The 23,744-nt window shown below is 38.1% G+C and overlaps 1 protein-coding gene across 1 annotated transcript in view; it reads left to right on the top strand.

Moving 5' to 3' along the window:
• The first annotated feature begins 12,104 nt into the window (after window positions 1-12,104).
• LOC114355604 (uncharacterized) overlaps window positions 12,105-23,744 on the top strand; it is a 45,075-nt gene continuing 33,435 nt past the window's right edge. The window contains exons 1-4 of the mRNA XM_028308543.1: window positions 12,105-12,171; window positions 12,643-12,728; window positions 15,291-15,386; window positions 23,557-23,619. Of these exons, the coding sequence (XP_028164344.1) occupies window positions 12,105-12,171; window positions 12,643-12,728; window positions 15,291-15,386; window positions 23,557-23,619 (312 nt within the window). The remainder of the gene's footprint in view (window positions 12,172-12,642; window positions 12,729-15,290; window positions 15,387-23,556; window positions 23,620-23,744) is intronic.

The raw sequence follows: 23,744 nt of genomic DNA, 5'->3' as shown, positions 1-23,744 counted from the left end.
ACTGCCATTCAGCAAATTGTAGTCTTCGGTGCCACAGTGCAGTTGAACTTTAGTAGGTCTGGGGAACGTTACGATATAACTTCTGTCGTCGAGTCGTTCCATTGCTTCTCTTGACAGATGAACAGTTGTTAAGTTGCATGTTGAGCTGATGGTCTGATGAAGTATGATTTGTGTAACGCAGTCTGGTTCGGTGCGAAGTTTCTGATGCGGGCTCTCCTCACAGAGATGTTGACCTTCATACTTCGGGCATTCAGCCTCAATGTACACATACTCTTTTCTATCAGTTGCTATGAGAGGAAAGGGTGGAATGAGGACTTGGTGGAATTTATTCGGGGCTACAGACAACCTATATAGATCGAATATGCTAGGTGAAACTATGGGAAATCTAAAGACTATAACTATTTGCTTCCCAACAAAATATGAACCAGATCTTATAATATTATAATAGTCTCTTAATTCTAAGTTTATTACTTGCTCACTGCTATAGATCGCACGTAATCTTTCTAACATAATCTTAAGTACACTTAAACTTAACATTGAATGATGAGTGGTTGTAGTACGTGAAAAAGCTAAGATATTTTCTATTCTAATAAGTTCGTTTAATAAGTCATCTGTGTTTTCTGAAATAATAGCTAATAACTGTGCAAATTTACCATATTTAATAAGGCTATTATCGTAATATGCATTTTTATCTAAAATTAACTGTAATGTGCTATTGATTTTACTCTGATTTTCTATAAGCTGATTAATTACATTACTGTGCTCTGACATCCACTCATTATTTAAGCTAATCTTATTATTTAACTCCGCGACTATCTTGTTCTGATTATTTTTAAGTATTTTAAGAGCGTCGTTATACTTAATGGCGTCCTGATAATCCAGGTTTCCTGTAATACTCTTAACGATTGATCCTAAACCATCAAGTAGACCTCTTTTTGTCCTACTAGGCTCCAGGGAGTTAAGGTGATCTAAGATTCTGTCTATCTTAGTAGATAAGTAATCTATCTGAAGTTCATATAAGATGAATGTATCATTTGTCAGTCTATTTTTATAGTCATGTAATTGATCTTTGAGGGTCGAAATCTGATTTTCAATTTTGTCTAGTTCTATGTACTGTAGAAAGGTGTGATAATGGGTGGTTAATCGAGTAGGTCCGAGTTTAAAGGGTAACAGGCCAGGTCCATCATCCAGGTTGTCAAGCTTTATCTCCTGAGCTCGAGCCAGGAGGGCAGACAGCAACAGAAGTATCCTGTAACAATTTTACGTTCTTGGGTGTTCGTTTTAACCGTGATTTAGCTACAGGACCACGTTTCTTCGACGTATAAATGTGGATTGGGAGATCAGCAAGGACTTTGTCCTGTGTGTAACGAGGAGCTACTTTCTGGCGACTAGCAAACGGATTTTTTATGAATACCTGCTGCTGGGGTTCATATTCAGCTTCAGGTTCCCTAGATTTGTTTCTATTTTCTATGAGGGCTGTTCGGTTGGCTAATGAAGATTCGTTAATTAGGTCATAGACGGCTTTCATTTGTTCTCGATGAGTTTCAACATATTGTTGAAGTAAACGTTCTGTCAAGTCAATGTCAATAGGATCCCGTGGGTCAAAATGTCCTCTAAGTATGTCGTATGGTCTACACTTAGTAAAACTATGGATCGAACTATTATATGCGATTAATGCGTAGGGCATAAGGTTCACTATAGGCTCGTCCTTTCGCTGTAATTTTAAGATGCGTAAATGCTCTAATAACGTAGAATGGAAACGTTCAATGTTGCCGTTGTCATTCGGAGAATGAGGTAAGATCTTATGATGTGTTATCTTGTGGAGTCTGAGAAATTCAGCGAAGAGTTGGTTCGTAAATTCGGTACCGTTGTCAGTCACTATTGTCAGAGGAAGGCCATGATGAGTACAGAAAGTTAAAAGGGCTTGCAGGATGCTGATTGCAGTACCATCTTTGAGATGATAGGCTTGTCCGTATTTGGAGAAGACGTCAATGAAAGTTATATATTTTTCAGACTGTACTGTGAAAAGATCGGCATGTAGTATCTCTAATGGTTTGGATGCTGGGGGCACTATATTGAATTGCTGTTTTATTGGGTTTCGATCGTACTTACTCTGGCCACATATAGTACATTCGTTAATGAACTTTGTAATATGATCTTTCATTTTTGGCCAATAGTATCTACGAGAAAGTGAAAGATAGCATTCATTAATGCCTCTGTGATTCGTTTTACCGTCATGATAATGCCTGATTATTTCCTGCTGTTTAAGGTACTCTTTAACGTTCTCTAACTCTGTTTTACACAGCACGAGATTCATTGAAGAGCTCTTGAACTTCTCTTGGATTATAGGAATGATTTGGTACATAGCCAGAGGTGGGTTTATTAATAAGGCTGTCTTGACTTTAGGATTAACGTACTCTTTCACGGCATTCACTACGTCATTTTCTAAGTCTGATTCTGTCACTTGTACATTTACACGAGTGTGAGTTTCAAACGGTTTAGTCACAACAGGTCGTCGTTTAATGTCTCCTACGATAGTCATAGATAATTGCCTGTGAAATTTATTGATGGGCTCATCAGTGATAGGAACTTCTAATATGGGATGTTCATGACTTGTGTGGGCTGTACTGGTGGCAGAATTATCAATAGTTAATGGTATTTCAGAGGGATTAGCTACTATTGAGCTTATTTCTTCGTTGTGGATCTCAATTCTAGATAAGGCGTCAGCGTTGGTATTGCTTTTANGCGAATATAGAACCCTCGCAGATACTCCAGCAGTCGGTTCTGGTCCAAAAATCTCGCTCTTGATCAGAACGAAGCCCTTAATGGGGTCTCTCTTTGCGAGAGTGACCATTCTGCGATCATCTTGTGGGGTTGTTTTTATTGGCCTCTTCCTTCTAGGCATTCTTTCTGTGGTTTCATGATTTTGAAATAAGCCACTGCATCGTGGATTCATGTTTTTGGAACATTTCAGATGATCTGCAATTTACCGGTATGGCCATCCACACTGATAAAGATTGATTATAACTTAGCGCGTTGTTTTTTTTCTTTCAGCCCATTACCTTTAATAATTTGATGAGTTTTTAACTCGCAAGATAAGAATATCGCTTTTCAAATTGACGCCAAAATTACAAATGAACAGAATAAAAGTTATTACTTTTTTTTTTTTTTATTTAGAAGGAAAAACTTAAGCGTCCCTAATTAGGTGACCAGACCGTCCGTACCATAATTACCGATTCATGTGATTTGATTAAGATTTTTTATTAAGTTAGTAAGTTTTTTTGTTGTTATTGTATTCTGTTAAATAGAGTACTTGATAGTCCATAATATGTTTACAAAGTAACAGCCAGTAATATTGAATGAAGCTCACAATAATAGGATATGAACACTTAGTATTGCTTAGTATTCTATCTGTCCCTAATTAGTTGACCTCGACTGTAGTACATTCGTTAATGAACTTTGTAATATGATCTTTCATTTTTGGCCAATAGTATCTACGAGAAAGTGAAAGATAGCATTCATTAATGCCTCTGTGATTCGTTTTACCGTCATGATAATGCCTGATTATTTCCTGCTGTTTAAGGTACTCTTTAACATTCTCTAACTCTGTTTTACACAGCACGATATTCATTGAAGAGCTCTTGAACTTTTCTTGGATTATAGGAATGATTTGGTACATAGCCAGAGGTGGGTTTATTAATAAGGCTGTCTTGACTTTAGGATTAACGTACTCTTTCACGGCATTCACTACGTCATTTTCTAAGTCTGATTCTGTCACTTGTACATTTACACGAGTGTGAGTTTCAAACGGTTTAGTCACAGGTCGTCGTTTAATATCTCCTACGATAGTCATAAATAATTGTCTGTGAAATTTATTGATGGGCTCGTCAGTGATAGGAACTTCTAGAATGGGATGTTCATGACTTGTGTGGGCTGTACTGGTGGCAGAATTATCAATAGTTAGTGGTATTTCAGAGGGATTAGCTACTATTGAGCTTATTTCTTCGTTGTGGATCTCAATTCTAGATAAGGCGTCAGCGTTGGTATTGCTTTTGCCTTTTTTGTAAATGACTGTGAAATCGTATTCACTTAGTTTAAGTCTCCACCTGGTAAGTCTAGAGTTAGGCTCTTTGAGGCTCATAATCCACTGGAGTGGTTTATGGTCAGTCAAGATCTTAAATTTCCTTCCAAAGAGATACGGTCGGAAATACTTTGTTGCCCAGACTATGGCAAGCAACTCCTTCTCAATCGTACTGTAGTTAATCTCACTCTCGTTGAGTGTACGAGATGCATAGGATATTGGTTTGTCATTTCCTATGGGGCCTTGGGAAAGAATGGCTCCAATTGCGAAGTTGGATGCGTCAGTTGTAAGTATAAACTCTCGAGTGAAGTCAGGGTACTGAAGTATAGGGTCATTGGTAAGTAGTTTTTTACATTTTTCAAAGCAGTCAATGTATTCGTCGTTAAGTATTACCTTCTTGTTCTTTTTCAGGCACTGAGTCATGGGTTTCGTTATTCTAGCAAAGTCAGGGATAAATTTTCTGTAGTAGCCTAATAGTCCAAGAAACTGTTTAATTTCTTTGGGGGTCTTAGGCAAGGGATACTTCTCAATAGAGGAAATCTTGTCGGGATTAGGCTTTACACCTTCACTGCTGATGACATGTCCGAGATAGGCTGTTTCCAGCTTAAGAAACTCTGATTTGTCCATTTGGATCTTAAAATTGGATTCTCGAAGTCTCTGGAAGACTTTCTCGAGATTTATCATCATTTCCTGGAGACTGGTACTGAAAACTATTATATCATCAAGATATACTAAGCAGATCTCATTTTGTAAGCCTTTAAGGACGTTGTCCATCACACGCTGAAACGTGGATGGAGAATTCTTTAAACCCATGGGCATACGAAGAAATTCGAAGTGCCCATGTTCGACATTGAAAGCAGTTTTCTGAATATCTTGAGGGTCCATCTCGACCTGATGAAAACCACTGGCTAAGTCAAGAGTTGTGAAATACTGACACTTGCCAAGTTTGTCTAAGACGTCGGTGATGTTAGGAATAGGGTATTTGTCGTCTATAGTTTTTTCGTTTAACTTCCGAAAGTCAATTACTATTCGCCATTTTTGTTTGCCTGAGGCGTCAGTCTTTTTAGGGACCACCCAGATAGGTGAGCTCCAAGCAGACTCTGATGGACGTATGATACCTTGAGAGAGCATCTTTTCAATCTGATCTTTAACTTCTTGGCGATGGATAAAAGGATACCTATAATTCTTTGAATAAACCGGGATTTCATCTGTGGTGTTAATACGATGTTTGACTTTATTGGTAAAAGTCAATGGCTCGTTCTCAATGTAAAAAACATCTGAATAACGCGAGCAAAGTGCTATTAGATTAGCCTTTTCTTCTTCGTTTAAATGATCTGTGCGCAACCGCGATATAACGTCTTGCGTACGTGATAGTTGTTCGGTGCGTGAGCACTCAACATTAAACATTTCTGCGTTTACGAAGAAGTCTAGCGATAGTATTGCGTCATTGTCTGTTGAATTTTGAACTTCTACAAAAGCACGGCTATTAACAACGGTGGTAACGCATTCAGATATAACACAATTACATGTAATTTGTTCTGGAATGTACACATCGCCGTCCGGGGCGTTAATAGGTAGTTTGACTAATTTTGAGCTATGTGCTGGGACAATATCCTCGTATAAATTAACATTTCGGGAGTTATACATTTTTATTTCATTAACCATAGATGAAGTAGTCAATGTACGTTCCTTTAAGTCGATCTTAGCTTCCCATTTAGTCAGTAGGTCCAGTCCTATAAGTCCATCGAAGTAGTCATGGAAGTTATAGACAAAGAATCGAATATTATCGTTCTCGTTGAACTCAGGAAAACAGGGCAAAGTAATAGAGTAGTCATTCCTGGTTGTGGCATGAACGTTGGTTACCTCGAATGGATCATAATCAAGAGGAATATTAGAATAATATTTCTGAACAGCTTGAGGGCTCATAAATGACTGGTTAGCGCCAGTATCAATTAAGAGTTTAAGAGGAGGGTTATGAATCTGGATGTAAGGCAGTTGCCTCTGAGTCTGTAAATTAATTTCTATTTTGGCTTTTTTGATGTCGATGCCTTCTGAAAATCCTGGTTGGCATCTTCAGGCTGATGATCTTCGACTTCAGAAATGTTGGCGGGACCATAGGGAGTCTCGTAGTGAGGTAAAGTCTCAATTTGGTAGTCATATTCGGGGTAGTCTGTGCAAACGTAACCTACTGCATTGTCACTATACTGTGGATAATCAGTGTAATCGGAGTCATAGTAATTACAAAGGTCGTTGTAATAAGAACTCGTGTCATAGCACTCATTCATATTCATTTCGCGTGATTTAAAATAATTTGTAGGCGGTGGATTGCCATGAATACGCCAATCATGACCACGTATACCTCCAGATGGGGGTAACGGCTTAGGTGTGAAATGTTGGATGCCGCTCATAGGCTTGGGAGTGAAAGAATGAATGGGCTGGTTCCTGGGCTGAAGGCGGAACATATTGCTCTGGGGATTATAGTTAGGTGGCCTAGCACCAAACATTTGTTGGGTTCGAGAGGGGCCAGCACGTGGCTGTGGATGCTGGTGAGCTTGAATGGGGCTCGATTTGAAACCTTGGTGAGGTGGCTGTTGCATGAATCTAAATGGCTGAGGTGGTGGTGGCAATGGCCTCTGCATTTGTGGTATGGGCACAAAAGGTGTCGCTAGAGACTTTGGAATGTGAACAGGCATAGATTGTAGTCTAGGGGCCTGTGAAGGTTTTGCTACTGTGTCATTACGCTGTTGTAAGTACATAATGTTTAGCTCTTCTTGGACAAATTCTAAAGCCTTTTCTAAACTGCTGGGTCTCATGCATCTAATACGTGAACCAAGGGGCTCGTGTAAGCCTCGAACAAATGCTTGCAAGGTAAGTTTACGATAAAGTACACGTTTAGCTTCTATGGTGGTGGGAACGGACTCATGTAAGCTAATGTAGGTCATAATTGTACTAAATAACGTCTGACAGTGATCGTAAAATTCCTGAGGGGATCGATTGCCTTGTGTGGCCAAAGAGAGGTCGTTATAGAGAGCGGTCTCGTCTCTCTGGTCTGCAAAATTATTAATAAGCGTAGCGCGAATAGCTAGCCAATTATCAGGTATGCCATTTGAGTTTATTATAGTTGCGGCTGAACCTGTGATTTTATTTAATATTCCGTTAAGCAGGCATAAGTTAGGTAGTTCGCTGCCTGGCTCTGCGCTCACATAAGTTGCTACTATTTGATCGCAGATGCTAATAAATCTGGTCAATACATTTGGATTGCCATCGAAATCGGGCACCGGGCGTAAGGCCTTGTAAATGGTGTCAGGATCGTACGGCATCGTGTTACTAAATAGGTTATCTATATCTAGGTCACTAAAAGAATCTAACAAATTAATATTTCTAGTACGATCTATATTAAGTTGCCGNTTCACGCGCACCGTTAGTGAAGAACAGGGGAGGTACTACTCCCCTGAAGCCAGTCGTCGCTTGCTCAGACCAACAGAGCGAGCCACAGTATGGGGCGGAGCCGCGAAAGAATGTCTAGGCCGTCTAGCTCGGACAATAACTCGCAGCTCCGTCCCAAAGACTTCGGGAGGACACCGTCAGGTTTTAGTGAGTAGGCCCTGCCCATCTGGCAGGGAGAGCCTCACATAACCCACTGGTTCCCCCGGGCCAGTGGGTATGCAATTTCATGCATTTCCTGACGAAAAAAAAAAAAAAAAAAAAAAAGGTTTTGCTACTGTGTCATTACGCTGTTGCAAGTACATAATATTTAGCTCTTCTTGGACAAATTCTAAAGCTTTTTCTAAACTGCTGGGTCTCATGCATCTAATACGTGAACCAAGGGGCTCGTGTAGGCCTCGAACAAATGCTTGCAAGGTAAGTTTGCGATAAAGTATACGTTTAGCTTGTAGCGTTGCAGTTTTGGCTGTTTTCACAAATTGATATTTCTTCTCGATATTTGGATTTAGGATACTACTAGCGACATCTATTGGCGTGATTTAGAATTGATTTGCAATAGATGGCGCTTTTTGCTCGGTCAATTCAAATATATTTTAATGAAACATTTCCTAATGTTTTTATTTTGATAGAATATTTTCAATATTTTCAGTGTTCTGGAAATTGTTTTCATCATGGTTTTTATTAGTATTTGCTTTTTTAAGCGGCGAAACGAAACGTCTCGCGATTGACATCGCGGCTGTCAGTTGAGCTGTCAAATCACTTTGGAATTTTGGTCGATCTTGCGCGGCCGCAGTTTTATTATTTTCGGGGATGTAATCCCCCATGTTTCAATTCGTGTGATGCGGAATGCATCCACGATAATTTATTAATATAATTTAAAAATATTCACACATGAGGTAAGTTCCCGTCGGAGAATTTATTTATTTTTCGTGATTGATATTTTTCGTATTCCAGTACGTGGGATTTCATGTGATCGTTTCTTTCAGAAATTTCCTAAACGTTATGTTGAACGAGGGCAGGGATGCTGAAAACTGCGAGTGAAGCTCAAATTAGCGAACAGTTTTCGTAAGTATTTGTTTCCCATTGCGGGTATTTTCATAACCTAATGCCACGTTCCACATGTGATGCTGACTCTCATATTTTTCGTTTCAGATGCGGGATTTCATTTTCAAATTTCATATTTCAAATTTCAATTTTACATATTTTATAATTTCAACATATTATTTTGATGATATTTCATAAATTTTAATTTCTCTTCATTTCGTATGAATTGTTTCTCCTTTCTAAACTGCTGATCTCTTCGCATTTCCTCCTTGTCATCAAACCTCTGTCTCTGCAAGAGTGTGAACGCTTTCCTGCCGAGGATATGCAAGAGTTTCATCTGGCACTGTGCGCTTGAGGCCGTGGAGGACGCTGCTTGTAGCCTAAAAGTGTGTNAATATGCTGACTCGGTGGCGTGTGCAGGCGCGTGATTTGAGGTCATCGCTAAGCAGCCGAAATGATGAAATTCTGCATAAGCATAATTGGCTTGCTTGACGTATGTAATTAGATATTATAAGATAATTGTAAGATAGTTTACAAACAACGCCAGCCGAAGGGTGTAAAGGGCCCAACGGCTGGCGCCCACCAAGCCTACTCCTTAATGAATTATGTACGAGGGGATCCTCCTCTCTGGCTCTCTCGGCTTCCTCCTTTGAGGACATGACCGCCTCGCAGAAGGCCCTCACTGAGTTCGTACTCTAGATTCAAGTACGCGATCGCCGTCGCTGCCAGTGATGCCATAAGTTGCGAATATGCTACCATCGATGACTACCGGTCAACCAATGCGCCGTTTGCAAAATAGCAGGTTCCAGAACCGTAGGCTAACCACATTCGATAGAGTAGCAAATAAATTTGCATGAATTTGCTGCGGTCGAGAGGTGGAGGCTCTATCTGGAAGAGCTTCGTGAAAAACACCAACATAAGGCTGAGATGGAACGGCTTCGCATTGAGAATGGATGTGACGCGTGAGCAAAATCAACTCCTGCAGCATTTAGTGATTGCTATTCAGCAAGTTGCGAGTACTCTTACTCGGAGTGTGGATAGTCTACCATCCAAAGACATATGCATATATGACAGATCGCGTGGCGTGGACGTGACTCGACCGGTTTTTTACGGAAAGAGATGATTCGTGCCCACCCGGGGACGCCAAAATGTTCGGAAGAAGAATACGAAGAATTTATATAACATGACATTTACATATCGAATATTATATTCTATTTATACATTTTCAAATGTTTTGTTAGTGCGTTTCATGCTACATTCATCAATTTAGGTAGGCGTGGTCAACAGGCCACAGCGCGGGTGCTCGCGTAAACAATACGCGGAATAGATTATGGAACGATGACAGGGGATTGTCAGCCGTTGTTCGGCTCGCCACCTATACAGAAAAGTTATTCTCGATCTTACTGTTTTAGACATAAGCGTTAATCTATTATTGATCGAAAATAAAAATTCCAGGTTTTATAAATCCTTTCACACGTTACAAACATTTTTATGACACCTGCCATAGTACTGATTACTTCAAACGATTGAGGTCGGTTTTGTTTTATTCATACTGTTTACAAAAACGGATATTCATAGGTATCCATTGGAAATCGATACATTTTATTGACTGAACTACCAACTTTACCCCTTGTCGATGGTTTGTTAATTTTATTTTTTGATCTTCTAAATCGTTAAGGCGCAGAATGTCCAATTAGCAAAATTTCCAGCCGCCACATAATGATTATAACAAAGAAGAAGGTGCCAAATTGATTCATAAGAATTTTGTAGTATGTATTGTAAAATATTATTAGAAGTTTAAATGAAATTTCAAAGCCTTTTTTAATATGTTACACTGCAAGGATGCCGAACAAAAACATTCCATCTTTTTTTAAAAATTCAATTTTACCTTCGGGAAATTCCTTCAGCAGGGCAGCTTTTAGGTTCTCCCATGATCTGAACGGTTTTTCTGACCGTAGCCATAACGCTGCTGTCCCAACTAGAGACCGTCTTCCCACGATCAATTGTTGTAGTGGTGTCCAACCAAATATTTCCGTGTTTTCTTCAACGTCACTTATCCACCGTGTTATGGAAATAGTTTTATCCTGCCCGCCGAATTTAGGCACCAACATTTCAGAGTAGCAAAATGTGTTCATCGTGTTTAATCGTCCAGCTGTAACTGCTGCGCCTTCAGCATCTTTGAACTAATTTTGCCTACCTCTTCTCATAGTCTTTCTACTTCGTCAAACCTCTTTAGAAAAATTTGGATCGTCTTCAACAATGTCTTCAATGGTCGTCTTCTTTCAAACATGGATGCTTGATTTGTAAAATCGTTTTAAATCTTTGCAATCCCGTCGTTATATTTTTTTATTTTTTAAAACTACATTTAATTTTTAACTTGTTTTTTAAAAATACATTTACTTTTATTTATAGACACATAGGGCACTATTTAAGTTGTGAGCCTTGACAACTTACGTGTTGTTAGACGATATTTGTTACTTTTAATGAAAAGTTTGTCATTTTTGACTATAACCTTGTTCAAAACTTTTTATCGATTGAGCACGTTTTCTATTATTAATATTGAATTGAAAAATATCTTCACCACAAAAACATGGAATTGACTTGCGGAAATCTTCGCGCGAAAATGTATTATGACTTTCGACGTGTATAATCAATACGAAACTGAAGCGGTCAGTTAAATTTCACTTTTGGTGATAAAGAACTATTCTTTACCATTGTAAAACGCTAGTTTAACAATCATAATAATGTATGTTATTGGCTCACCAGCGAACTTTGTGAAAGTCGTACAAAATGACTAATTGTGGCGTAAAACATTGATGTTGTAAGTAAAATTGAAGAGAAACCTTGTCATGTAATATATCATAAGATTGAGACAACTCTAGGCATTAATTCCACTAGCAGTAATAAAATATTGCCTGATCATATTATCATTAATAGGATTTTTTCTCGTTGGATGTCACAAAATTTTTCAAACGCTCAAAAGGATACTTGTGTCCATTAGTCCTTGGAAATGTTAACAAAATACGTTTAAAGAGCTTGAAAAGCCGTTTAAAATTGTGATAGTTGTCGAATCAAGGATATATGCGTATGATCCTGAAAAAAAAAACAGCAATCGACTATGGAAGTGTTTTAAGATGAAACAATTCCAACAAAAGTCCCATGCACTCGGAGCACTTTGAAAGTTACGGCCGCCTATTTTTCCGGAATATCTAACTATGTGGCAGAAACTTCACTAAAAAAATTTAGAATGGTTAATTTTAAATATTTAACAACCAATTTTTTGCCAAAAGTCTCCAGTATAATAAGGGAAACTGACCAGCACAGTCGAATCGTCATTCGTGACGAAAATGTGAGCTTTCACACGTCTTGTCAAACAACTGACTATTTGAACACTCAAAATATGAAATAAACAGGTCAGCAGCCACAAAAGTCTTAGTTGGAATCTAAGCACTTCTTTTGGCACCCATAAACTAAAATTAAATGCGTGGACAGAGATTTAAGTGGACAGAAGTTTAAGTCTATGCTCTTAAAAACCATGCTTTGGAGGTGCCTCGGGCTGAATGGAAAAAATGATATGAAAAGTGATTCCGACACATTCAAAAGTACTTAAATCATGAAAGAGAATACCAAAAAACACAATGTAACATTTAAGTAATAAACTACTTTGTTTTCATAGTAGGCTCAACACTTAAATAGTGACCAACGTATAATTTATGCCCTTTTGTTTTGAGTCGATTAAAAACTAAAAATAACATTTCTTGATGTATATTGTAACAATTTTTGCTATATGAACCGTAAATGTCTTATTATAACCCTTTAACATTTAAAAAGGTCAAATTGTGTTTTTAAGTTAGATTTTATAAGGGCACATTTTTATTTGCGTCGCTTTTATTTCTATTCTTGTTTTCAACAAACTGTTTGTAATCCATTATCCCATAAACGTACCGTCCTATTTTCCGAAGTGTCTCTTCAAGACTTAACGGTAGAATAAAGTCTGGTTTACTGAACATGAGCTAAGTGAATAACGGTGCTGTAATAGATTCAGTCAACTATAAAGATTTACTTTGTTGCAGTCACGGTATCGCTAAACATCACGCTACTGGCTTGCAGCACCCTGGGGTTGATTGCCTGCGTTCTCCTCATTTTTGGCGTGTACAAGGTGAGTTATAGTTTCAAGATTATTTGAATGAAAAGGTATACGAACTCTTTGTTGGCTTTCAGAAATAGGTATGCCAAAATGGCATTGTATTCGACGAGCCCTATTGTAAAAACGGTATTTATGTGCAAAAAGCAATGCATTATACTGAGTCCGTTGAACACATCAGGATTTCAGTTCCAACTATTGAGCTAGATTCTTAAAAACTTAATTTCTTTCGAGAAAAGTGTGCATCCAAAGACTTACATTTTGTTGAAAATAATACAATCGGAAAGTGAACATGACTGAAAAAAGAAAACAAGCATTTCAGTTTGTTAAATAATGGAATTCAAACTTGTTTATAAACGGTCTATAAATAGCAATGCAAGCAGGATATTTTTAAGTCCATTTTTTATGTTTAAATATAAAATTTTAAGCAAAAGCAGCAGAATATCCGTTTGCATTCAGACAATCAACAATAAACGCATTGCGGATTTGCGAGGCTCTGTTTCCTCTTGGCTCAGATTAAATCGCAATTCATTTTTTTTTGTAGTGATAGCTTTTTAAAAATGTTGCGGAAAATAGAAAATAATATGTGCGAAGGGCATGGAGAGGATGAAGTAAAAAACCCAAGGCCCTTTATCAGCTAACAAACATTGTTGTTTCAGCAATAACTAACAAAAATAACAAACTACGCGTCCGCATAAAGCCAGGGTAATCCGTGTAATCGGTCAGCGTGGGTTTCTATTTCGTTCTTAGATATGAGACTATTTTCATCCGCCAACATGAAAAGAGGATTTAAGATTGTGTTTTCCAGTGAATGGTTTGATAGTATTACCACTAAAACGTTCACACTAAACCACAGAGTACTATAAAGCCAAGCTAGCCAATATGTACTCAATACAATATTTGAACAGACTTTATTATCTAAGTTTGCTTTACCGTCCGTTGTTTCATAACAAACCCAGCGAGCGACTGGTCTCAGTTTATGATCAATCATCGGCGCTCAATCATAAAATGGACGATATTAGTACAACTGACTAGATAGTAACCCGGCGAGTGATTAATGCGGATAGGAGTGAAATCGCAATCATTTACCACTGCTGACTTACTTAGTTGTTAAAAAAAATTGTAGTAAAAAATTGATGATTTCTAATCGAGATGTTACGATGAGTTTTGTTCTTGTTTTTTAAATCCTTTATTTAATTAGTACTTGAATACGGCAAACTGACAGCTGTGTGCCATAGATCTAACGGAGCATATTAAATTCAAGGTCCAAAATAAAGTCCTTAAAAGTTCTTTAACGACAGTCTCGTTATTGCCGTGTGCAAGACGTCGGTGCTCATGGTCAATCAGTAGACTGAGTTCCATCTAAGACAGGGCTCTCCAAACTTTGAAGTAGGGCTTCCAATCCCGCACCCCGTGGTCGATCCCGGTATTGGCGGGAGTTGGAATTCAAATCCCGCGGGATCCCGGTATTGGCGGGATCCCGCATATAATTATGAAAAATATTATGTGAGGCAAATAAAACAATACTTTAATCAATTTAAATCAACGTAATTTCACTTTAATTAACGTTAAATGAGATCACTCAAATTACACTTCAATTACTGAGATCAAATATAAAAATACAATCAACTTCAATCAAGTACAATAGAAAAAAACAGTTTCAGCTGAATGATAAATAATTATGTAGTTTCTTTCATATTTTTTTTTATCATTCAATTGGAAATGTTTGCGAAGAAAACATAGCATGTCTAAAGTGTCGTCTGCCAAACTGCAGCGTATTTTAGAGGCAATATAGCCAGCAGCAGAGAAGGCTCTTACGGCTTCCACACTAGTCGGTGGTATTCCTTTTAAAGAATTATATGTAAATGTGAGATATTTCCCCATTGACCCTCCGGACTCATAAAGAGTTTTTCAGTAGCCGACCGATCGCAGTCGCGAATGGTCGTGCGCATGTTTCTTTACAGTCCCGCAAATCCCGCGGGATCTCGCACCCGTAATCCCGCAGCACGCGGGACTAAAAAATAATGCGGGATCCCGGAATACCGAGATCTCGGAAGCCAAGCCAAGCAAACAATTGGAAGCCCTACTTTGAAGCCTTATGGCCATAATGATTACTTCAGTAATCTAAGCAAACCATTTTCCCCAAGAACTACGTTGAGCTTTTTAAGTTGTCTTTGCCGAAACAATGGCAATCCTTGGGGTAGAACAGCAACTTATTTTTTAAAAGAGTCATCATGCACTTGGAAAAAGATATGAGATTGTCGTTGCCTCCCTCGGTAGACAACGGTTTATGTTCAGTAAAACTAAAAGTGCCAGGAGCGTGGAAGGTTGCAAGTGATTCTGTACTCATTTTTAACTGAATATTGTTTAAAAAATCCAAGATGAACCATATGTTTTGGTAATAAGATATAGTGTTTGAATTTTGATTTACTTATAGGCTGGATGTTCTCCTATTTTTTAAAATCAATCATGAAATCAAATATCATACAATCTGTTAGGAAACTGCCGAGCCGTCAAACTTTATGGGCGTTTTCTACATTTTTATGTATTTCTTTACAGTATGTCTTTTGGTTTCAGGATGTGAAATACTTGTTGCTCCCGTGGGTTGTGGCAATGGGTCTTGAGACGCTGGTCGAGATAATCAACGTTATATATCTTTTCTACTTACAAACTGTGAGTATTTCTTTAATTGTAGTACCTTATAACATTGAGATAGGGTAGCAAAAAGTTGTTTAAAAATACATATGGTTCTGGGTAATTTGCTTCTTATACAGACGGAGGCGGAAGTCCCGATGCAAAATTCCGAAATAACTAAAAGGATCAGTTCTCCAATGTAGGTACTCGTATCAGGGAAATTGTGAATTTAATATTGAAGTTAAAATCAGACTGACAACCTGATTTTACTCGCGAAAACATTATCAATTATATTTTAATTATAATAAAATTTAGATACTAAAGGAGGCGCTCTTTGTTCTAGCCATTCAACATTATCTTCTCCTGAAGTAGTAATGATTGTGGAAGAGTCATAAACAGTATTGTCTCAATCAGTGTGCAGATTTTGTACGTTTACGTACTGAACTGAACAATTTAACATATCTGATGGATCATAGTTTGGTTTGTAAGAGTACTGCGGTTGGGCTAATATGGTTGAAAATAAATGAACCTTATACAAGTAATGAGTCAGATACTCCAGGCAGACAAAATAGTTTGAAATTTTCCCATTTAAATTGATGAATGTTTGATTGGAAAGGGAGCGCCACACTATGTTCAAAATAGCCATTTTGGTATCATCGTACTGTTAGCTCGCTAGACTGGTCCTATCCCAAGATTGTTTATAGCCACATTTCAGACAATAAGCTCTGCTGGTTGAAATGGAAGTTAGATGATGTAGGTTTGCACAGACATGACATCTTGAAGTCATTCCACTGAACTGTTTGATTACTTCTGAAGGATACTTCTGAAGATTCATAACTGAATTTAAGGCCATGGAAATGTATTAAAATTAAAAAGCAATAAAAAATCTTTTAACCGAACATGTCATTAGGATAAAAAAACAATACTCAAATTCTTTACAGAATGTTTCGTATAGTTGACATTTTGTTTTAAACAATTTATTGAGAATGGTCCATTATTTGCTATGGAAATCTGAGTGGCAGGCCAATTTTGTGTTTTTATTTTGGTCACGTATGCAGATTGTTTTGTAGGTAGCTACTGACATCGTGGTTTACAGTACATATTGTTATGTTCGTTGAGGCTGTGTAAATCTTCCTTTTGGAAAGAAACAGAAATCGCTCTATTTTTACCAAGTCTTGATACCTACCTACCTACTTAAATTATACTTTCTACAGCTCGTGCAAAAGAAGGTAAACGCTTTAAATAACATATTCATAACAAGAGATAACCACATCGAAATGTTCAATTTATTTGAAATAATTTTACCACATCTGGCTCATAAACGCTTTTAAACCTCGTAACCCATTATTTAGAATAGAAAAGTAATTTTAAGCCTCATGAAAGGTTTTCGCCTCGTTAGATTAATGCGATTGCCGTCAAAGCGTTAAGTCCAACAATGGATCCACCCTAACGAGGGATTCGATATTCATAAATATTGACGACTTACGCAATACAGTAAACAAATGAACGTGTTCTATTATATAAATGAAACAAAAACATAACTCTAATACTTTGAAAGAATAAAGCTGCTGCTGTTAAAATAATTAGACAATCACTGAAAATTGGATATGGCCATCCAATTTATCGCATATGCAAAACACTCTCGTTTATTTGACTCTCAAAAAAGTTGTTACGTCACGGGATATGGGAATTACGGTTGAAACAAGAGTTTTTTTTACAAATGAATTTACATCTATTTGTATAGGAATTGAGATTTGTAACTATATTAGCTCTGTAAAGTCACTCCTTTAAAACACATGAATTTTCAAAATTAAAAAGACTGTCTGTCTTTAAAACTTAAAATTAACTTGGTCTGCCCTCTGAAGAAGCTCTTCATCCTCCTTGTATGATGCACAGTCAGAACAGCACCAGGCCAAGAACTGCGGGGGTGGTATATATCTTACCATGTGTAGGGTAGACCGGGGACAATAGTACCATTTTTTGGATATTGTTTAATATTGAGAAATCTAATGAAATATAAGTTATTCTGTTAGGATGCTGTAAAAACTAGACTCTTAAGCTACAAATTTAAGCATGCAGAGTTGAACTATTCTTTCGAATACTTAATGAAAAACTAATTTGAACTATACGATGTCTCATGTTACAATTGACCCCTAGAACGGGTCGATTGTACCATTATTATATGAGGCAATAAAACTCGTTATGTTTATCTAATCATCACCTTTATTGGTATTTTGTACTCCTTATCTCCTACAATCATCAGTCTTTATTAATTGAGATCAAAATATTTAGGAACATGTATGACAAATCAACACTTAAGTTTAAAAACAAAACAATAAGTTTTCTCCCATAAAAACGAAAAAAATCAACAATTTCTACATAATATGCCATCTATTTGGCTTGGATATTGCTTCTAATTCAACAATAATCATATTAACAATGATAGAAATATCAAAAATTAAAAAAAATATTTTGTATGAAGGTACAATTGACCCCTGGTACAATTGACCCTGATTATAAAATATACCTACTACAAATAATGAGAAAAAAAAATTAATCTGATTCACAGTTGTGACATATATAATTAGTTTCCTGTGGCGTACATTCTTCGTGTGCCCACATCCCACATTGCGAGCACTGAACCCAAATTTCGTTAGGGCGACTACTACTATATGGCTCCATGCATAAAACACAATACCATTCTTCTTCGTCTTCAGAACTCTTAGGATCATTTTCTGCAACTTTCTTTTTTAAAGTTTTTGGTTTACTACTTTTCCCTTTTCCCTTTCCTTTACCTTTACCCTGTTCAAAGCTTCTTAAATCCTTTTTGACTTGTTTGGCCCTCTTCTTCTTTTCCGCTTCTTCTGCTTCTTTCTGTATAGCGTCCTTCTCCGGTGTGTCAGTATATACTCATGTAAGCTAATGTAGGTCATAATTGTACTAAATAACGTCTGACAGTGATCGTAAAATTCCTGAGGGGATCGATTGCCTTGTGTGGCCAAAGAGAGGTCGTTATAGAGAGCGGTCTCGTCTCTCTGGTCTGCAAAATTATTAATAAGCGTAGCGCGAATAGCTAGCCAATTATCAGGTATGCCATTTGAGTTTATTATAGTTGCGGCTGAACCTGTGATTTTATTTAATATTCCGTTAAGCAGGCATAAGTTAGGTAGTTCGCTGCCTGGCTCTGCGCTCACATAAGTTGCTACTATTTGATCGCAGATGCTAATAAATCTGGTCAATACATTTGGATTGCCATCGAAATCGGGCACCGGGCGTAAGGCCTTGTAAATGGTGTCAGGATCGTACGGCATCGTGTTACTAAATAGGTTATCTATATCTAGGTCACTAAAAGAATCTAACAAATTAATATTTCTAGTACGATCTATATTAAGTTGCCGACGAGACTGCAATAGCGCAGACTCGCTGGGACCCGAGGTGCTGGGACGGAAAATGATTAAGGATAAAAGGAAGTACTAAAGATAAAGGGACACAAGGAAAGCAACAGTAGAAAGATTCTGTGTACTTACAATCTCATGTCTCTGGTAGTGGTCGTATCGATGGCCGGATACTGGTGTTCCCGTGGCTGCAGCGCTCGTAGATTCAGGATACTCGACGTGGAGCTTGATAGCCGCCCGGGCGACCCGCGATACCGAATTTCGATTTTAGAAACCTTCCCGCGAATCGGCCGCGAGTATCCTACCGACTGCGCCAATTACGTNGTATAGCTGTTTGCCTCTTCTTTCTTCCACGATTGGTCGTTTTTCGAGGCGGCGCCTTAGGCAGTGGACGCACCGCTTCTGGAGAAAAGTGCTGGTGACTGGTACTTGGTGAAGGCGAAGTGCAAGGGAGTGGTCTGTTTCGAGGTTCTCTATTTAAGTTATTGGAAAGTGGACTGAAAGGTCTTCTAGGTATGATTTCAGGAGAGAATTCTCGATTTGTAATATTTGGTTCTACGTGTAATGCATTTTCTTGCGACTCGTCTATAGCCAAGGGGTCAACGAGCAAAGGAGGTACTTCAATATTTTCGACCGTTGAATCTGAAAAAGTACTCATCACGGCGTTCACGTCGTCTTCTTGTGACTGCAAATCGATTGGTGGAGGTGGAGTGCTTATCTCAAGAGATTCTTGAACTTCATTTACAACAGGATTTGAACGATCCGTGACATATGAGGGACCAAAATCGGTGTCGTCAAATATTTCACGATTGTAGGGAAAGATCCCAGTGCAACGGAATCCTGCTTGGATGTTTCGAGGTGTAAACGCCTGTGAAAATGAAGCAGCAACAATTGACGGAATATGATAAATCGTCATCGTTTGTCCTGGATTATTTCTCATCCACGCATCACAAGCGCTGTTTACGTGCTTTTTCAGTGGCCCATGAACTGAACGGTCAAGAGGCTGTAATTTATGGGAGCAGTGAGGTGGGAATGACAGAACAACTATGCCTTTTGCTTTGCAGAAATCTAATGCTTGGATTGTTATGTGTGATGGATGGTTATCTAGAAGCAACAGGACTTTGTTTTCAACAGATGATCGTGTCTGGTGTTGGAAATGTTCAAGAAATCTCATGAATTGTGTTGCTTCCATCCAACCTGACGCATTTCCAGTTCCAATACAGCCCGGCGGACCATCTCGTACAAAATGTTCTTGGTATCTTTGCCGCGGGAAAACGAATAATGGTGGTAGAGCATTTCCTAACGCGTTTGCCGCCATTGCCACAGTAACTAAAGTTCCCCGTTCTGCAGAAGTAAGGGCTCCTACTTGCTTTGCTCCCTTTTTTGTCACAATGCGATCGGGTTTTTGGACAGTTGTTATGCCCGTCTCGTCCATATTATAAATGTCTTTGGCTTCAAAATTATGACGTTCCATTACTCTGTTTAAATTATCGAAAAAGGCGTTAACGTATGTCCTATTGAAACTTGTAGCTCTAGCGAGGCTAGTCGCTTCAGCGCATCTTATCGAGAGCTCTGGGTTTCTTTTCATAAAAGCAGAAAACCAATCAGATCCCGCCATTCCGTTTTGGTCCCAAGTCTCCGGTCTTTTTAAGTCATATTTAATTACCAAATCAAAAGCAAGTCGTCGTACTTGCTTAGGCGTCAGACCAAAGTAGATGTCGGCCGTCGTCATCAAATATTTTGAAATTTGCCGCTCTTGTTCAGCAGAAAATACTTTGGTCGCTGGATTATATCCCATAGACACGGTTTCACCAGGATTTGATTCTTTTTTTCGTTTAAATCTGATTAACGACACATGGCACAAATCAAACATCTCAGCAGCGGCCCGAATGCTTCGCCCTTTAAGGATTTCTTCATAAGCCTGTTCATAAAGTAATAGATCTTTTGATCCGCGATCCGTAGTTTTGACTCTACGCCGAGGCATCTAAAACAAAACGTTCAAGTTACTTATTGAATTAAGCTAAAATGTACAGATTCAGAAGGGATTTAGAAACTTATGTTAAAATATTTTAAGTAGGCATGTAGGTACTTATATTGCCTTTTTATCGGCATCTAAAGTCTAGTCGCCGAGCATGTAGATTTTTGTCCAATGACCCCAAGCTACCTATCCTTATCGCTCACGCGTAATTATATTGCTGTCGCGACTGTGCGACGGGCGGCAGCAGTGAGAGTGCGAGTGCGACAGCAATCGGGCTCGGCGACCAGACTATACCTACTTATTTAATAAAACATAAATGCATAATGCATGCAACTATTGTCGGCCGTTTGGTGTAGTGGTTCAGAACGGACTACTATGCCGAGAGGTCCCGGGTTCGATTCCCGGCCGGGCAGAAATTGAAATGATGAATTTTAATTTCTGTGACCGGTCTGGGTGTTACTATGTATTATTATGTATGTATTTAAAAAAAGTATATAAGTAGTATATGCGTTAAGCTAGCACTCATAACACAAGCATAGCACAAGGGCTTGCTGGCGCTGTGTGAAATCGTCAAAAGATTTATTTTATTTAGATTATCTATTTAACTGTGAATGAGCCAAAGCCAAATGAGAACAATTTATGCATATAATTGTAAAAATAATAACCACGTGAATGTTTGATAATAACTATTTCTTTTATATAGGTACTTTAAAATCCATTTAAAATATTATGTAGTAAGTATAAAATAAGATTCCGGGGGTTAATTGTACCACGGGGTTGATTGTACCGCTACAATTGACCCCATGGAGACTGGTACAATTGTTCCAATTAGGCAGTCAAAAGAACTTCACCTAAAATTCAGTCATTTTCACAGTGAATGCCAATAATTCGCTGTCGATACAAAGTTTGGAGCCTGGATAAACTATTGACAACAATACCTTGGTAACAAATAGCATATTGGGCAACTTATGGGCTAATATATTTGATGTAAAAACTTACCGCGGCTGGGCAAAAAACAAAAATCCCTCCTGCACACGTCCGTTTCCCAGCGCGAGCGCCGCCGACTGGTGAGCGGATCGAAACACAAAAAGTGCATATTCTAACGCTACGCACACATCCAAACGTCGCTTGTGTAAAGAAATATCGTCGATGGTACTATTGACCCGTGGTACTATTGTACCCGGTCTCCCCTATCTCTGGAGGTCTTCTAACAGTCTCCGGCGGTGGGGTCTCAGTGCTACAGGGTTGTTTCAATTGCATTTCAGTTTAGATCTTGAGAAATAAAGGGTGTTTTAGAGCTATACAACTTTAAATTGCTTACACTGTTTCTAGTGATCGTCAATTTGATAGATGGCGGTACATTTGTGGTCAGTATGTTTTGGCATTTGGTAATAAAATAGAATTACTTCAGAACGATGCTTGCAAATTGTGCAAAAAATATTTTGAAAATCATGATTCTGTTCGCCATACAAACGTGCATACTACGGTCGACGTAATTTTCGTAACTTTTTATGCTTTAGTTAAATGATATTGATGTGGCAGAGCTATGATTTCAACAAGATGGCGTAACCATCCAACCAGCACGCGACACCTTCAATTTATCGCGGGAAATGTTCGATGAGCGCATAATTTCACGTAATGGACCTGTGAATTTACCTCTACAATCGTGTGATCTTACACGGATTATTTCCTCTGGGGATATGTGAAGTCACACTGCGCAGATAAACTACGGATTTCAATACCAACATTCGTCGCATTATTGCCGATGTATGGCCCCAGTTGCTCGAAAAAGTGTTTGAAAATTCGACATCCCAATTACGCTACATTTGAGCCAACCGTGGCACCTTTAGGCCCGAAATTATTTTGAAGCATAAAAGGCATAAGAATATCTTTTAAATAACACAAATAACATGTCAATGAAATATATTTTTACGTATTTTATTTCATTCCTAAAATTGTATACCTAACTCTAAAAAAGAGCACCCGTTATTCATATTATTACATGGCTGGAGTCTGGGACCGTTCTTCTAGACATTTGATCTGACACAACTTTTTATGGGCGAAAGTTTGTTAAAATATTTTTCACCTACGAATTTTACTTGGCATTACGGTACGGCTATGGTACTTAAGCATCCGGATGGCATGACTCTTATGCCGTGCTTACACTTGTCACTTTTTTATACTATGATTCCAAATAAAATTATTGTAAAAGGGTAATCCACACTAACTCTAATTACACTCTATTACGAAATAATTGCGATAGTACTAGTATTACGCAACTCGTTTATATTGGAGATTTCAGTGAATAAATTAAATCTTTGAATCAAGTTACTTACATCAGACATAATACCAATAATAAATAGATCAAGCAAGACTCAAGAGGTGAGGTATTCGTCGTTTAGTGTTCCGTATCAGGCCCGAGGCTACGGAGAGGGTGCTATAACGTTTCCGGGATTATTGTCCTCCTTGCCCTATCAATTTTCAATGTACTCGTAGAATGGGAAAACAAAAAAGACGATGAAATCATTTTATTGTCATTGACTTTGGTGTAAGCTTTGACATAGTAGCTGTGATTTTATCTTATTTTAAAAACCATCATATTTTTGGAATGAGAAACGGAGCGAATCACCCTTTCGAATGTTGTGTCCTTGTTGTGTTGTGTTGTCTATTTAGTGACAGCATTTTGATAGTTACTTAACCAATAACATTCGTACGCTTAAAGCCCACTTAAAACGGCATTAAATTTTATATACTTCATTACGTTTATTACAGTAAGTACCTATCTATGTTTCAATATAGACAGAATCGAAAATTCAATAATTTTTATTATTTGCAGTTAAACTTCAACCCAATCACATCGTTCCTGTTCACGCTGGATTTCTTCATTATCATGCTGAATGTAAGTAATTTAGAAATGAATTAATTACTTTAAAGCAGTGGTTCTTAACCTTTAAGTCATGAGGGAACATTTTACCAAATTTCTGTCTTGTCAGGGACCACCTCATAATCGGTCAAAACCAGTTT

This window comes from Ostrinia furnacalis, unplaced genomic scaffold (genome assembly GCF_004193835.3).
Source record: "Ostrinia furnacalis isolate ACB-3 unplaced genomic scaffold, ASM419383v2 OfSCF2432, whole genome shotgun sequence".
NCBI classification, from domain to species: Eukaryota; Metazoa; Arthropoda; class Insecta; order Lepidoptera; family Crambidae; genus Ostrinia; species Ostrinia furnacalis.
This window is presented reverse-complemented; position numbering and strand designations above follow the sequence as displayed.